Here is a 17,578-nt window from a genome sequence, read left to right on the forward strand (position 1 = left end):
ACTTGCCAGTTGTTCTGTAGCCTACAGCCTGTTGTTTAATTCTGAACAGTAATAAACCTATGAAAATTAAATGTACATTTTAATGGGAGATGTATTATCAATTCAGTCTTGGGTTTGCAAATTAATTTTTTGCCTTCCCTTCTCTGCATTTTCAGAGTTGATATACAAGGAAGTCATGGACCTGGAGGAGAGAACCAAGAATGGGGTTATACGTGGACAACCAGCCCCTTTAGGTTGGTTACAATAAAAGCACAGTACAAAGCTACATTGAGTTGTAGGTCAGGAGGGAGTAAAGATATTCAAGACATCCAAGAGTAACCTAACTCAAAAATATGGCTCTTAAATGACCAATAACGTTTTGAATTCTCTTTGAGATACTGCTTATTTGACTGGAATGTATGGTGTTGACATCTCTTTTTATTAATCTGGTAAATTCCTCTATTATTGTCCCCGTGTAACTGATGCTTTATTCATTTCAGTCCTCAAGAAACATCTTGGTATCTACTGGTACTCTATTGCCATAATCTGGTTAGATGTGTAACATGTAGGCAGTACAGTTTCAAATAAAGACATAACCACTACTTACATCCATTAAGTAATGGAACAGGATTTCTGTGTTGGAAAATTATGAAGCGCTTTCAGAAACTGTTGCTGAATTTTGGAGCAAGATGTGCCCATTAACTGACCGTTTGATAGGACTCCATTTGCACTGTTGAAAAATGATGGCAAAAGTTGGACAGCTGTTGCAGACTCTGCTCAGTGTTCACTGAAGCCCAGACTCTGAAAAATCACTGCGTATCTGAGATTGAATGTGTATGATGTGGCTGGACACTAGCTATTTCCCAGCCTGAAGGGGAGGGTCTGATGGGGAAAAAACCAGGCCCCTTCTTTCTTTCTCAAAATATGTAGATATGTTCTAGCTTTCGGTCTCAGCATTTTGTAGGTTATCTTAGCTTTGGCTCTTTGCAGTGCTATATCTGTTTGTGATTTTTAACATTCAACCATTAGCATTTACTGTAATTTGACAGGTGTTATGCCATGTGAGTTCTGTGGTTCTTGACATACCATTCATGAAGCCCCACATTAAAGACTTGTGGGTTTTATTTTCTTTGACAATGGACTCAGACACATCTCTTCAAACTTGCCAAAACAAGGGAAAGTAATGACTATTAGGAAGAGACAGACTAATGCAAGTACTGAACCGTGCAACTGTATCTGCAACTGATTTACTGTTTTGTTTCTCATAGCACAGGTGCAGCAATGATCAATGGCTCTCAACATCCATCTTCATCATCATCTGTCAATGACGTGTCTTCAATGTCAACAGATCCAACATTGGCCTCTGATACAGACAGCAGTCTAGAAACCTCAGCTGGACCTCTGGGTTGCTGTAGATGACTACTTGGTCTTTTGGGGGGTGGGAGGGGGGTCCTTTTAGTCATTAATAGGGCACCTTTAAAATTTGGTGGTATTTTTGAGTGTTTTTTGAAAAATAATTGTAGAATTCATCATAAAGTGCTGTAATTTTAAACTGTAAGTTGTGTTAAAAGCAGCCACTTTTTTTGCTGTAATTAACTGTAAAATATTAAACCTGATAATTTTTATTGTGGTTTTAAAATCTGCATATTTGCTTTACTATTATGCTGCTGATCTTTTTTTACTGAATTTGTAAGATTTGTTTTATCAAAGCACATATTAATGTTGTGGTCATTACCATATAATGAATTATTTAAGATTTTATAGGTTTTCAATTTTTTAATTAGAATTTATTCCACATGTTTTGTTCATGATATCCTTCAAAGTTTTATGCTTGGTGATATGTCCGTGTCCAGGTGGAGGGGGAGAGAATTCAGTGCAGCCAGCTGTAGTTTTGGGCATACTACTGTGGTGCTGACAGTGAACAAAATCCTCTTTTATTTTGGCCACTTGCCTGTAATACTTCAGGAAAAGCAACAATTAGTGAATTTTTTTTAGAGAAACAGTATACAATCCTTGGCAAAGTAACCTCATCTGAATGGTTTTATGAACTTAAGAAAGCAAAGCATATCTTCAAAGCTGCAGAAATATCTAGCCTAACAAAGTAACGTGATGTTTTCTGCAGAGTTGTGGCATGCCAAATCTTGTGATCACCATAAAACATGAGGATACTTCATGAATAATACATTGCAATGCAAATAAACTGTTTACTTCTAGCTTGTAGCCTGTTTTTGTACACACAAAATGAAGTGTATCCAGGATGTCTAGACTGCCAAGAGGGAAAAACAAATATGCTGTAGCTATACTTTCATGTAACGTGATTCTTGGGAGTTTTGTTTCTCACTAGTTTTGTCTACTAAGGCGAGCGCTTTTTGGGTAGAAGAGGGAATAACATGAATGCAATTGGGGCAAAACTTCAGCTATTCTTTCTCCACCAAAAGTAACTGCTAAAAACCATTAAGTGGTAGGAGAACCTCAGGATTTCTGTAGCTAATGCATTAAGTGAGCAATATATGCCATCCAAAGGAGGGAGAAGTAGTGCTGTATGAATTAATATTTATCTCTTTGATTTCACCATGACACCAGTGTAGCAGAAATCTTAATAATGGTTCGTTTTAAGTCATAAATATTCAGTAGTTTTCAGCACTGAAGCTCCAGGTTTCAATACACTTTTTAAACAAAAGATATATTGAAATATATAGAACAGTTACGAATAGTCATGTAAAATGGTGCTGCTCCTCACAGAAGTATTTTAACTGTTTACATTTTATATTTACAGAATGATTTATGTATAACTGACTTAAGTTTATGTATGAGTTAAACAATCATTCAGAATTTATTCCTTTGGAAAATGCAGATTTTTAGTGACGCTAGGCTGTATAATTGATTGCCTTGTGTAGATGCATATTTTGTGTAGTGAATTAGAATGTGAAGAGGAATTTAAATTAGTAATGCTCACAAAAAATGAGCATAAAAAATAAAGAAGTCTTGCCAGGCGCAGAGCATAAGCAAATAGTATAACTGGCTACAGAGGTCATCCAGGAATGACTGATGCTCTTCAGTGTGGTTCCTTCTGCTTGTTGGGTTAAATAGGTATCTTTCTGAAATTGTAATTGAAAGAGGAAAATTTGTCTTTGCAGTAAGTTTCAGAAAAATAGAAGCGACAGTAATGCTTTCAATATCTAACATGTCTTTTTAAAAAACATACAGGATTACAAGGAATGGTAATGTCTCAAAGATGACTAAATTGATAAACTGCACAGTTGTTTTCCTGGCCTGGCTAGACTGCTGGTAAGTGCTGTGTGCGTGTAATTTTGCTTTCCTCACTTGTATCTAGTATTTCAATACTGCCTTTCTAAACCACATTTGTTAAGGCAATTATTTTTACAGGATCCTGCCAAGTTGTATATTACCTCAGAATAGGCGGGATATGTTTGGATTCATCTAGCACTGGAACATAGAAAATCTGTTCAAGTTGAACAGAGACCAACAGAACAGTCTGTTTTGTAATTTTCTATCAAAGTTTAAGCTGTGAATTTTTGGTCATACAACAGTACCCCATTGTTACATAGGGTCAAATGATATTCTGGTCACCCCAGTGTAATGAAGTTAAGACTGACAAAATCAACTTCTGAAGCCTGTAAGTGCTGTTAAGAACAGAATTTGGTAGATATAATTCCTGTTTATTTTGGACCCCTCTGGATTGCAGTGGTGATTGAAATATTTTGAAACTTTAAAATAATTTTTGCTATCACTTTCCAGTGTCCTAAAGAAAAATTGCTTTTAAAATGAATATTGAGTGAAACAGTTAGTAGGCTTTTACCACAGTGTACTATCAATAGTAACTTCACTGAGTTCATAAGCTCTAAGGAGAATCGAGCTTTTCTTCTTTTAAGGTAAAGTTAATGAATGGGTGGGACTGTCCACTGCAACCCATTGCATTGTGAGTGAGCTATGTTTAAAGGGGTGATTTCGGTAAGGTCAGAGCTTTGCCTGTGGGAACATCGAGTTCACTTTTGGCACCATCTTCACAGCAGTGTTACTTTTTTTTTTGCAGTTGCTTGCATTTTAGGCAAATTAAAGTGATGGCAAATGTCAAAGACAAGAAAATCAGATTCAGTAACTAAATTATCACAACATGCTAGTCTTAATTCCCCTTTTTATTTGTTGAAATATAAAATTATTTCAGAGATAGTTGTACACTGCCACAGATAGCAAACAGATGGGTAGCTAGAGTTCAGCTGTCTTTGTCTATTGTTATGTTGTTAGATCATATACTATCTAATACACTGTACAGTTTTAAAATATCATGAAGCTTTATTTTAGTCTATGATTCCAAAATCTTCTCATGACAACAGGCTTCACTAAAGTGCATGCAACTTTCCTCTTCTAGAGCCGTTCCAATCCACTGGGAGTTGGTAGGGATTGAATTACAGTGAGCTGTCTGATTTCTGTCAGGTGAGGTTAAAAGTTGGGCGATCATGACAAGATTAATTTCTACCTTCTCTGGTCAGAGCTGTGGCAGGCATCACGGATAAAATAGCTCCTCTCCTTTTGTAGAAGGAGGTTCTTCAAGAATTTGAAATAGAAGTGGAGGGGGAAATTAGTACCGTTACTGTGTGCTGCACCTCTGCTCCGTGAAGTCTTTTGTTGATGCAAGACAATGGGGTCAGAATTGAGGGGTTTGTGTGTCAGTGTGTGTGAGAAGCTGGACTGCCAGAGCAGCATGCATCAGTTGAGCAACCTTAGACCAGCCTGACTGACCAGGTCACCTCTAGTGCATTCATTCTGCTAAGCTGAATAGACATGGCACTTTGCCCTATGTAGGTGCTGTGTGGCTTGGGTTTTTAGTTTTGAAGAACCTTACTATGCTATATGCAGTAGTATCTTTCTGGATAGGAATTCCAGCTAGATACAAAGATAGTATCAGCATAAACTGTTCGGCAAGCCACCACCACCACTCCCCCAACACACAGGCGTGAATTTAGGGGAGGATACGGGGAGCTGTATTTGAGGCGGTTGTGGCAATAGCACCCTCTGCCGCCTCAGTGGCCGAGCAAGCAGCGTGTTACTGATGTGGGCTTGTTTTATGGAAAATTGCTTCTCTGAACACAGGCTATTTCCTTAGAGAGCAAAAATTAAGCACCTTGACAGGCATTTGCATGAATATAATGCTCCTGCATTAATGTATATGGCATTCATCTCAACATTGCATAAACAACCAAAAAGCTAGTACAGGAGGATAGTTCCTACCCAGCCAATAATCCAAAGCATATGACATTAAATGTTTCTCAATTAAGATTATGGGGGAAAGGGGAGAAGATGGTTCAGCTTACGCTTGGTCTTACTGTTTCGAGTTGCTAAAGGAAGTGAATTACTGTTTCTAGATATGTTTTTATTTGCTGTTGACAGCAGCTTGTCCATGCTGTTACGTTTTATTTTCCTATCAGTGTTTTGGTTCTTACATACTTAGTTTGAGGACTGGAGTTGAAGGAGAGCTGTCTGCATTTTTCAGTAAGATTAGAAAGAGGGTTTTAATGGAAAAGTGTGATGAGAGTCTACTGCCTACCCAAATTTTCAATTAATTTAATTTATTCTTGGTTAAGGGCACTGGATAAAAGTGGTATTTTAAGTGATCTCTTTCACTCCCTCCTCCTTTTCTTTAGATATCTCTGCATTACAGAAATGTGTTATGAATCAGATCACATTGTGTTTCTACTTCTGCAGTTAAAAATTTAAGCTAGGTTTTCTTGAACTACCTCACACAAACTTTCTACGTTTCTTAAGTAAGCAAAGCTAACCCTTGCTATTGGAACTACACTGAATGTGAATAGAAAAATACACTTCCTTTAGAAAAATAAACCTATTGGCCAATGTTGAGACAATATCAGTAAGTATGTTTCTTATATATTTCACGTAAGATGTTCATGTGTAATATATAGCTCGTGTACAATAATGTACATCTAGAATATTGTGTTAGCTGTAAATTGGTGATTTTATTATTGTAGTCTGGTTTTGTAGGTAAAAATAGCTTACTAGTAATGTCAGCTCATCCTTTACATTTTACAAAAGGAATAATTCTTGGTAAGCTTTGCATACAGATGAATTACTTTTGTAGGCCCAATATCTAGTCTATTTTTGAGAGTTCTTTAACTTTTATTACTAAAGTTGCGAAGAAACCCCTAATTATTGTGATCACTCCTTCTGCCCCTTTTGAAATATATTCTTAATTTTATTTTGTCCCAATAAATATGAAGGGGAAGATACATCATTAAAAATACTGGGGAAAAACTGTAATTTATTTTTTTTCTTCCCCACACTTGATACCTTTTCCTGCTTTTCCTTTATTCCCTCCAAATAAGCTGTTGGTGGGGCATTACTGAGAACATTGTGGGTTTTTTAATCATTCATGCCATAGGTCATTACATGTGCACCACTGGAATGTATACATTGTTATCTAGTATGTCAATTGGTTATAATGATATTTTAAATAAAAAAGGAAAAAAAGTTTGACCACTATGCACTTAGTGTTTCTTCATTACTAGGCTGGATAGATTTCATATGGATTTCATAATAAGGCTGTAGTTGGAGTCTTACTAGCATCAGTCCTTCCTGAGAATGCATCTGTTTTTAATGGTACTTAAAGTCCTTATGTGTGTGTGAGCTTACTTGTGGGCAAAGTGGCGTGTTTCTTCCGTTTCTCCATTCCCATGGGCTTTGGATGTGCCACAGGCTGATAATACCAAGTGTGTTTGCGACCACTGGGCATTCATTCTTATTTCCTTGCTGCCAACTCTAGCTGCCACCTTTCCTGGAATTACAGCTGCTGAGAACCCTGCGTTGGAGAAAGAGGTAAGCCGTGGGCTGTCTAGTGTATGAAAGTAGGGCCCAGTCCCTGTGCCCTCAGGAAAATCTTTCTCAAAACTGAGTCTCAGAGAAGCCTGAAGGATCTGACTTCTCTTACTGGAGAGCTAACTTGGGTGCCAGGACCACTTCCTGCGCTGGCACCTCTGCAGTGGGGCTAAATCCTAACGTAATGCCTTTCATTGCCTTCATTTCCAGCAGGCTCTCAGTGTTTCTCTAAACAAAGACTCAAGATGCCCTCGAGTTGTGTTTGTCTGCATGCTGTTACGTTGTCTTTGTGTACATTTTTAAGGGAAAGGTACTGTGACCATGGGCAGTACAGTGCAGCCTGCTTTGTTTCTCTGGACCAGCTATTCGTGAGGCGCTCTTCTAGGAATGCGGTTGGGCTCAGAAATGTTCTTTTTAATATGTATACGTTAGCATAAAGTGTAGCTGATTCCAAGTAGAGAGCAAAGCCCAAGACACTTTTAGCTCTGCCAGGGATTTGTCTGGGGGTGACTTTGGCCCAGAACCGAAACGTTCCATAGTGCTGCTGGCTTGCATAGCCCTATTTGGCAAATGTAGAGAAATCAATAAGCTATCGTTATTAATTTTCCTTTTCATATTAGAAATACCATGCAGACCTACAGAAGTTTTTTGTTATTCTGGAATGCTGCTGTTTGGCTTTGGATTTCTTTTAAGCATATGCTTGCATTGGGTTTCTTTAACTGAAAATTTTTTACACTTCTTTGCCTGCATAATACTGGAAAGGCTGTTCGGGGCTGGGAAGATTGCACAGGTAAAGCTATGGTAAAAATGTATCTACCTAGCCTTTTGTCATGTCTTATTAATACTAACAAACCTGTATCTTGTAAACACTTGCTAAGAAAGCTGGCACTTTAAACTAGGGGCTATAATAAGCTAAGGGTCTACAAAATAAGCAGTGCTCTCTCAGATCCATGAACTTGGCAAATGAAGTGGTGGGAAAGAGTACAGAAACAGGACTTACATCTAGGAAAGTGTGTATCATCCTCAAATAATGGCATAGTGTTCCATGAGGTTGTGTACAACAGCACAAGTATGTTCCCATTTCTTGCGTAATTGTCCATGACAGGAAATTAACATGCTCCTGTTGCTGTGCTTTAGATTAACATCCCGCTGTGGTGTGTGTTAGCATGAACCAGGTAGTTTGCAGCTTCTTGGAGGCTTTATTGACTGCAGTGGATCATCTTCAAAAGGACCTGAAATTTATTGCTCATGAACAAGAGGAATAGATGTTGCTGGAGCACAACAGTCAACCGGGAAATGGTTAGTTCCACTAATTAGTTTAAGTGGATATGGTTTCGTTTGTGATACTGAAAGGAAGAATGAATTCTATCCTCAATGACAGATGATCCTATCCTGGAGCTGAAGATTTGGGATAGGTGGGTTTGCTCCCCAGTTGTGCTATGCGTAGCGGTTACCTAAGTTTAAATACTTAAAGAATATCTAGAATTCCAGTTGCATTTGGTTTCACCGAGAGTTAGTCAGCAGTCCTGTTTAGTGCTTGTCTTGCATATTTGGTTTTCAGGCTCCCAGTCAGCATGGCTCAGTTCTTAAGTTTGTAGTGTGCCAGAACTAAAGGGAGTAGTCTGCACTTGATCCATACAGGAGATAATGCAATATAAATAGTCTAAGGGATGCGGGCTGTCAGGATGGATAAAGTGAAAGGTAGCCATGCTGGGGGTAGGACTAAAAGAGGACATTAAAATAACCTGGTTGCTACTACTACTTGGATTGAATGCCTCAGTAGAAACTTTCTTTTTACCAATCCTGATGTTGTAATTGCAGAGAATTACAACCCAGTTCAGGCCACTCTCTAATATTAAGGTTTATTTTGTGATGACTGGCATGGTACTTAATGCTACCTAACCCACTATGCTGTTCCAGTTCAAAATCATTGTTAATGACAGTTGCTTCTCGCATTATGCATCTCAATGCTGCTGTTTTAAATGGGCCATCGACTTCGTTGCAGGATCAGTTGTGACTATCAGTAATAATACAAGGTGGAGGGAGTGGAAGAAAAAAGAGAAGGGCAATGCTAGTGCCTGCAGGTGGCAGGCTGCTGCTGTTGAACGCCCAGGTCCCTGCCACGCTGCCTGACACCAGGGCAGTAAGGAATCCAGCACGGCTGGAAATTCTGGGAAGAAGGGAAAATGTTTTGAAATAACTGAATTAACCTATCCACAGAGCTTACTTTGCCACCTTGCTTGACTTGACTTGTCTTAACCAGGAAAGATTAGGTTAAAATGTTTCTTTTTGCTCACTTTAAATGGTTTACATTTCTATAGGAAGGAGAAGCATTACAGTGGGGTGGAAACAAGGTAACTTCCAGATGTTTAAATATTGAAATACCTGGGTATCTGTGAGATGATGAGGACAAAGTCAATACTGAAAGGGGTACAATCTGCTGTTACATAAAAAAGGCCCATTCTAAGGTTATGTCCAAACAGTGAGTTATATTCTCTAGTAAGAAAAGACAGATTCAGGTCATTTTTAAAAAATACTTAAATAAAGCAAGCACCTTCACTAAGTCTATACTTTTCCCTTTAGCCAGCTCATGTTGTTGTGGCACTTCTCCGTTAAAAATCCTTCTCCTCTGAGACTCCTCAGCTGCCAAAGATACCTACAGAGAGCGAACAGGGCTGTGAGTGCTGGGCTGGCGAGTGGAGTTAAAGCTGAATCTGGTGAAACAGTTTTCTGTGTGCAGGCTGTGATGGCTCAGGGCACTAGAAACGTTATGCAGAACTTCTTTTAAGAAGTCCCTTGAAAGGAAGTGAGCCCTGGCAGCTAATGACTGGAAATTAATGCTTCTTTCTAATGACATTACTTTAGTAGAAGCAATGAACTTACTTAGGTTGCTGGGTTGTTTGATATATTCCTCCTGTCACCTCATCTCCCTGTGAACTAAGAACAAAAAAAATCAACTGGTGTCATGAGAAATCTTACAAGGCAGCTAAGCATAAATTGTCCTGGGAAGGTTAAAGATAGATCCCACCCTTCCCCCTTTCCAGCACTAATTGCACTAATTTCTCTTACCATAGGTTTTGCTATTAAAGTTTTATAGATAAAAACCCTCAGCAGTTGGATGTGTTTTGATGATAAGAATCTTTCTTCTGCTACCTTGATGTCTGATGAGTACGTATCAACTTGAGATTTTTTTCTTGCAGCTAATACTGCTCTATTTTTGGCTCAAAAAAACCCCTAGATACCTAGGGCAAAATGTGCATTTTTAAAGTTCCACAGAGCTTGTGTGGCCGATCTGATTATTAATCACACTTCAATAAGTAAGTCACATTTTTGTGAAGCACCAGAGCTGTACAGTGAATAAGGGACAACTTTAATGAATTGTCAGGATTTTGGTATCTTTGTTTTCAAAGCATCTTCATAAAATAATGCCAGTTTAAGGAATGAGAAATTTGAACAAACTTTATGTAGGGAGTGAGGAGGAAAAACACCTCATCTTAAATCCATATGCTAAACCACATTGAATGTGGTGACAACTGGAACTGCCATCTTCCTAAGCGCAAGTGTAGGAGGCCCTCAGCTCCAGGCTCAGCATGTCCATCAGTTCTGGCCGTCCCACCCACCTTGCAGGACTTTCCACTGTCCTTGAGCCAGCAAAAGGATGGTGCAGTAAATCCAAAGATGGCAGCAGTACAGCTATGGGGAATAGTATGTTTTGATCTGTGGATAAAAAGGCTGCCCACTCTTTCTTCTGCCCACCTGACATCTAAACTTTCAAGCATTATGTTTAGCAGTCTTTCCCAGCTGGCCCCAATACTACAGCACATGTAAGGACAACAGAGCAAGTGTCACCAAGAGTACAATCACTGTAGGATTACTCATGATACATGAGTATACCAGAATGAAATGTGCATTTTCACTGGTTTTGCCAGAAATAGAATTGTCCATGCTGTACATCAGCTTGTTCTACTTGGGGACTTTAGCACTTTGACTCCCAACAGTTAAACATCCTAATGTTGAAAAAAACTCTTCCATTTCCTTCTGTAGGAGGTGATTTCTCTTCTCAGCATCTTCACGAGCACGTTCAGAATTCCTCAGCTTTATCTCCAGCATTGTGTATTTCTTTCGTTCTTGGTCCAGTTCTTCTTCTAACCTAACCACTTGTTTCCTCAGGTCTGCACTTGTTTCTTCAATTCTTAAAACCAAAGGAGAGAGAGAGAGGGAGAAGAAACAAAAGAGGTTTTTTTAAGTGGCTAGATAAATACTGGTGATAGCTATAATAAATATAAGTTGTTCAAATTAGAGCTGAAATATCTTCATTCTAAGAGGAAGTTTTAAAGGTGGGCACTAGTTGCTATTTCATTAACGTTGAGTTTAAAGGCAGAGACTCCTTGAAAGCTGGAGCCTACTCTGTTTGCATCTCGAGAAAATATGCTCAAGTCTTACAAAACGATGCTTACTTTGGGGCAACAGACTGAATGTCTGAAGAGATGTAGTAACTCCTCAGTTAGACTGAGTTGAAATATATAATTCCAAAATAATCTTTTAATCTCTGTTTCCATCCTGATACTGTGTCTCCCTATATGGATATCCAGTACAGAGGAACATCCTTGGAGGTCAGGTAGGAATGAGGTCACAGTACTTCCTCACCGTCCATTTTATGGCATTTTCTGTAAAGTTTGTCACTGATATTGGGGTGAGGGAATAGAATTTTTTCATACTGTACAAGGTTTTACAAAAATCAACTTTTCATATGAGGAAGAATCTGAAGAACAGACCTTAAGTAGTTCATCTGTGCACAAAACTCTAATGCAAGACTCAGAACTTTTCTCTAAGGATGTCAAAGAACAAGGTTCATGTTTTTTTGATTTGAAACAAGTGCAGAAGGCACATCACTTGCTGTCCCTCTCATGTTTCCTAATCGCAAGACAGAGTAGTGGTGTTAATAATACGGAGGAGGGAGTATATCCAGATAGGAATTTCTGATCACTAGAGTAATATTTTAAAAATCAGACTTTTCCTAGGAAATGTGTCCCCCCTCTAACTTCAAAGAAAAAAACAAACAACCAAACACACCACCTCTTGGGTTGATTGATCAGTATAAAACCCAGCTGTGAAACTGGGATGCCTGGCTTTGCTGTAAAACTGTGAATGGGTTATTTTTAAGACAGGGTAAACGACACTCAACAATGGCACACTACAGACTCCACAACAAGAAAAAAGGGACCTTTGTGACAGTCGCAGAAGGCTCTGAATTCCATTTTGTGACAATTATGCAGGCAATGCAGTGCATCCCCTTAACCTGTTCCTTCACATACACTAAGGATGGCAGTATGATCATTGCCACAACTTTCACAACAAATTGGAAAGTAAGTCACATGTAAGTAAGTGCACTGATTACCAAGTCCAGCAGACCAACAGCTGCACTGATGAGTGAACAGAAATGTGCAGTAGGTCTGCAAAACCTGCCCATCTTGGTGAAGGCAAACTTTCATCACCCAGATTGCTGTTTTCTGTAATACAAGAGGACTATTTCTGACACTCGGATGCTTCCCTTCCTTCCCCCCTGCCCCTAACATTTTTGTTACGTCCTATGGATCTGAGCTACGAATTAAAGTTTTCTACCATGAAGTTTAAGGGGTCAGCTACAGCAGCCTAGACTAGCTGTCCATGTTCCAAATTACATAAGGTCACAGTCTTACTGTCTTTTTACATACACAACATAGTAGTCCTCTCCAAGATACTTCCCATTTCTTAAGAGTCCCAGGTGGTAAAAGTGAATTACTGAAACTCAACAGAAAATGCCTGATAATTATACTAACCTCGAGGGAGAAATGCTCTGGAACAGACTGGTTACAGGAAGGCCATAAAACTTGCCTCCCTCTGACTAAGAGAGAGAAAATGGGCAGTTGATGATGATAAATAACAGCTTTTCCATCAGCAAGTGTTCCTTACCTCTGCCCCAGGCAGGTACTGACTCTGCTTTCCCTCCACTTACTTATGTATGTATGTGCCAACAAAAAGCTCATATTCCTTCATTAAAACATGCCCTGCTACACACACTGAGTTCTGCAAACCACACAAGCACACATACAATTGTAAAGGAACTAATTATTACTTTTGGGGACTAAATTATCTTCAATAAAGTAAAGCTAGTGAGGCAGCCCAAAGTTTTCCTGCTAAGTGGCCTCCCTTCTTTGCTAGTTAGCTCCTGTCTTTCCACAGAAGCAGACTTTCATGCGGTCTCAAAAGGAACATATTTTTGCACATGTAAATTGCTGCAGATGTAGTAAAAGGATTGCAAAATTTTTGAGAGCTGAAAAACTTGGCTTGAAATGCTTAGACTTGACAGCAAGATCCTTCGGGCTGTAATCCTGAACAGCTGGAATCATCCTATTTAATACAAAAAGGCAGTGATTGCACCTTGCCTGGTTTTATGAAACTATTAGTTCAGTAGGCATTTTCCTCTTAGCTACTTTGCCCTGTGAGACCTGGCCAATTTATAGTCCTCCCCTCCAGCCACGGTGCTCTCTGTCCTGTCCAAGTGAAGGGGAAAAGCAGGTGTTATAGCTGAAAATGCTTAACAGCTGGAATGAAGAACAGGTCTTTCTGGATGACCCTGACATCAACAGCTGAAGGCCCCATTGGAACAGTTTTACTGGTAAGAGGTGGAAAGCCATCTCTTCCCCCAGACAGCAGGTAAAAATGTGCAGATGATACACATTTCCAAGTTCTGCAGCCTGGTCTCCTTCCTGTTTATTACTGTGTATCCATGCAACAAGGCTTGCCAGGGCAGCTCTACAGAATTAAATGCAAGGCACATACTCTCATCTCCCTCCCCCTCTGCATCAGTTAGGGCATCTAAAAAAAAAAAAAAAAAAAAAAAGCCATGAACTATCATCCTCATTCACACAGAACTTTTCCAACACACCAGCCTAGCAACTAGTGTTATTCTCATCAGCTCTTCTACCTGGAACACAACAAGGTGGGGGTAGGCTTTTCTCCCACTCTGTGATGGGAGAAAACTGAAACTGCTACGTGGCCTGATTCTCCTTCCAGCCTCACATACCAAGGCAGTACAGTGCAAGAGGCAGAAAAGCTGCAGAGGCAGGCGAGCCACCACCATAGGAAATAATCATAAAATAAAGCAGGAAAGTAGCAAGTGAAAGTCCTACCTTAACAGCTGGCCCACTGGAAGAGATGACAGTTCAGGTACATTCTTGAGAAATTAACAAGAAAAAAGAGGCAACAAATGTGGCCTAAAGCTGTGCTATACAATTCCTACAAACAGTCATATGTGCTTTTGGTACCATGTTTGGAAACTGATTGGAAATTGAGGCACGTAAATGCTACCAGAGTTTTAATAATTGAAGGAGTGTAACGTTAACACCTTAACACACAGAAGGAGCTGAGAACTCAACTATTTGTAAGAAATGGGACTACAGCCCTTCTTCAGTACAAAGTACCAGTGCTGCAGAGCCCAGGTCAATGATGATTCTTCTGTATTATAACATGGTGTGCAATTTTGCATATGGCTGTATATTAAAACATGTCATTCCTTTAAGCAACAATATTTCATGTGCATATTTCCCTGAGTACTTGCCTGAAAGTCATTCTATTAAGCGCTTACACTCATAAAACCTAATACACTAATGCACACAAATGAATAAATATGACTTCCTAGTTATTAATACTTTCTACTTCCTACAGCCCCTGCCCTCACACACACCTCTCCTGGAAGGCATTTTTCTGAGCACAGATCTAAAGGACAGCACCAGCAGTTGCAGTAAACATCAGATTGGGCAAAGACCTGCACACTGTTCTTCATGTATTTGCTGGACAAGCAGCACCTTGCTGCTACTTTGAGTCAGTAGCTGGCCAAGTGAGCAAAGGACCACTACATCAAAAATCAAAAGCAAGGTTTCTAGAAGTTCAACACGAAAGGGCTGCTGAAAAAGCTGTAACTGAGATGCAGTCCCAACACCACCACCACCAAAAAAACCCCTGGACAATAGTCAAAATCAGTTTCCTGAAGAATGTTTCTGTTGGGAAAAGCAACAAGAAGCCCTCAATTTCAGACTGATTTGGTACAAATCTCAGCACCTGCACAGACCAACAGAGTTCCTTGTTGAGGCCTGACCACCGTGGGTCCCAATCCCTCCCTCCAAGACAGATGTTTGCTTTGCTGTTTCTCCCAGGACACTGAGAAAAAGCAGACCGGCATTACCTGTTGCAATTCTGATTTCCGCTGCAAACATAGAATGTGAAATATTGGAATTCCCTGTGTGAAGAAAATCCCATTTTTTTTCGTCCTCTCTTAGATGAGAGAGAGAAAAGTTGGATTCAGGGAGCAGTGAGGAAAAAGCAGAACCAAATCTGCTGTCTCCCAAACCCAAACTCCAGGTCTGAGAACCTGATATGCTTGGTAGCCCACAACCATGTTCAAACAGGGGTAGTGCTGACAGACGACTTCCTTGTCCCCCCTGCAGATGACATTACCTTTTGATACTAGTCTCATACTCAGTCCTCTGTTTGCTCAGTTCTGTCTTTAGCTCCACCACCAAGCTCTGTAAGGCCCTAGAGCATTTGACAGAGTCTCTGGAAGCTGCGGCTGGGTTGCTCTGTTCACTGCTGCTGCTGCTGCATGCTTCAAACCTGTCGATGCTGTTCTCCAGATCTGCAGTCTTGACCTCACTCTGAGACAGTGAGCCCTGAGTTATCCACTCAGTTTTGAGAGAGCTTAAAGCAGAAGAGTCACTGGCCCGGCAGGCTGGGCAGCTGCTGACTGAGTCCACCACAGAGATTTCACATGATGACGTAGACCATGTGGTGCTGGCCATACTGTGTGTGCTAAGCGAGAGGCTGGACGAAGGGACGTTGTCGTAAGTAGAGAGTCTCTGGGAAGAACACGAGTCTTTAACTCGTTCCCCAGAGGCTGTCCGGCGATGGCCTCGGAGGGAGTACAGTCCATTCATCAACCAATTCCCACCGGAGGAGAGGTTGGGGATATCTAAGGATGAGCTGCCCAGCTTTGGACTCACAGACCGTGCTCCCTGATGGCGGAAGGAGTATTTCCACGCAGGCAGTGTCTGCACTCTTTTGTTGGGGCTGGTGGCAGGCTGGGTCAATTTGCCACTGTGCTCTGAAGGAGTGTTTTTCACCGCAGGTCCAGGAGTGGTCTCTAGTGCCACAGCATTGCTAGAAGGCAAATCAGCGGGGCTGGGAACGCTGTCCTCCGACCTGCTGTCCTCTCCGTCCTCCTCGGAGATCCACTCCACAGTACTGCGCTGACGCACAGGTCTGATTTCCAGCTGGCTCCCTGGCACATCTGCCTGAGGAACAGCAAAGATTCGCCCCTGTTCACTTATCAGCACTGTCATCAGGTGCTGAACTAGTGAGGTGCCTGTGGAGAGAAAACAAAGGCAAGCAGTTGACACAGAAGACCTCAGACACTTGCCCCTGTCTGTGAGATGCCCCGTGAGCTCCTTGGGAGGCAGACCTGGGGCCACCGTGCACTGCAATGGGTCTGCACAAACAACTGCTCTGGGCCTTTCTGTACGGGACTGCAAGAGACAGGAATCGTTCCTGTTGCTGGAAATGGGGACTGTGAAGGATGCACGTGGCAGACCAACTCATGAATGCAGCTGACTAGCACAGTAAAAATGATCAGTAGCAATAATTAATAAATTGGCCTGCTTAAGTACACCTTTTAAGGATGACAGAAGACAAGGAGACCTAGAAAAGAGGGCATGTCTGTACTACACCATGGCATGGGGTTCAGAGCCAGCATCAATCTCAGCATGTGCATCCATGCAGGACAGCATAGCCCGGTGATGGACAGCATAACCCTGTGCAGAAGTGCATGCTGGATCCTGAACACACTAACCTATTAGCTGGGATGGAGCACCTCTCTGTCCAGCTTCCAAAACCAGCAGGTTTCCACAACTATGTTGCACCCAGTTTCATACTCTTAACAGGCGCAGAGCTAGCATTTACTGAAGAACCCGATTTCAGCTCAGGCCTTCTGCTGCACTCTTAGCGTACTGAGAAACTTGGAGAAAGTATGACATACATGCACCTGCAGAAGGTGTACAGCAAGTACTTGCAATTATTTAAATCCACAGAAATGAGTTGTCATTGTTTTCCAGTAGTGGAGTAGACCATTATGAACTAGAGAACACCACTTCCCAAACCTAATACAAAGCATTTTCTACAAAAGAGGAAAACCTTAAAAAGAGCAAATACGTAATTAATTCTATCTTTAATCATTGTCTGAAATAGAGAGTAAGACTAACATATTCAGGGGTTCAAGATAAGAGCCTGAATTTAATAATAAGGTTTCGGCCTGATAGCAAGAGGTACTGAACTCACCTACAACTTCTGTTTTATGTCTGTGAGTGCAGGGAGAGAAATAAACCTCTCTGGAGATAAGGGCATTCCTAACAATCTAGCTGTCAAACTTAAGATATTTCTATTTGAAATTCATAGTTTGAGTTTGAAGAGAGCACAATTAAAGTGCTTTTTGTTAAGAATTGGCAGCAGTATTTTTCTGTATCAGTTGATTTAGCAGATCTGTATTACCCTGAAGCTAAAAAAAATTTGTTGAGAGTCTTTCCACTCTCCATTATTTCCATTTAACCAATCTTCCATCCTCGACTAACAATAAAACAAAACATTCCCAGTGCTGTTGCTTATAAGTATAATGATTAAGTCTAAAAATCCAGTCACCGGATCCCCATTTTTCTACGGTTCA

General features: G+C 40.6%; 2 protein-coding genes across 4 annotated transcripts in view; one reads left to right on the forward strand and one right to left on the reverse strand.

Moving 5' to 3' along the window:
• The window catches only part of MAPK8 (mitogen-activated protein kinase 8), a 47,328-nt gene extending 45,901 nt beyond the window's left edge, over positions 1 to 1,427 (forward strand). For 2 of the 3 annotated variants that reach the window (XM_059821512.1, XM_059821513.1), the window contains exons 11-12: positions 156 to 233; positions 1,253 to 1,427. In XM_059821512.1, coding sequence (XP_059677495.1) covers positions 156 to 233; positions 1,253 to 1,398 — 224 coding nt within the window. In that variant the 3' untranslated portion in view covers positions 1,399 to 1,427. Of the gene's footprint in view, positions 1 to 155; positions 234 to 1,247 lie in introns of all 3 variants that reach the window. The other variant, XM_059821515.1, reaches the window with a different exon arrangement.
• Positions 1,428 to 10,791: 9,364 nt separating this feature from the next.
• The window catches only part of ARHGAP22 (Rho GTPase activating protein 22), a 135,651-nt gene continuing 128,864 nt past the window's right edge, over positions 10,792 to 17,578 (reverse strand). The window contains exons 11-12 of the mRNA XM_059821163.1: positions 15,325 to 16,228; positions 10,792 to 11,020 (exon numbers count right to left, since the gene is read on the reverse strand). Of these exons, the coding sequence (XP_059677146.1) occupies positions 10,792 to 11,020; positions 15,325 to 16,228 (1,133 nt within the window). The remainder of the gene's footprint in view (positions 11,021 to 15,324; positions 16,229 to 17,578) is intronic.

This window comes from Gavia stellata, chromosome 9 (genome assembly GCF_030936135.1).
Source record: "Gavia stellata isolate bGavSte3 chromosome 9, bGavSte3.hap2, whole genome shotgun sequence".
Lineage (NCBI taxonomy): Eukaryota > Metazoa > Chordata > Aves > Gaviiformes > Gaviidae > Gavia > Gavia stellata.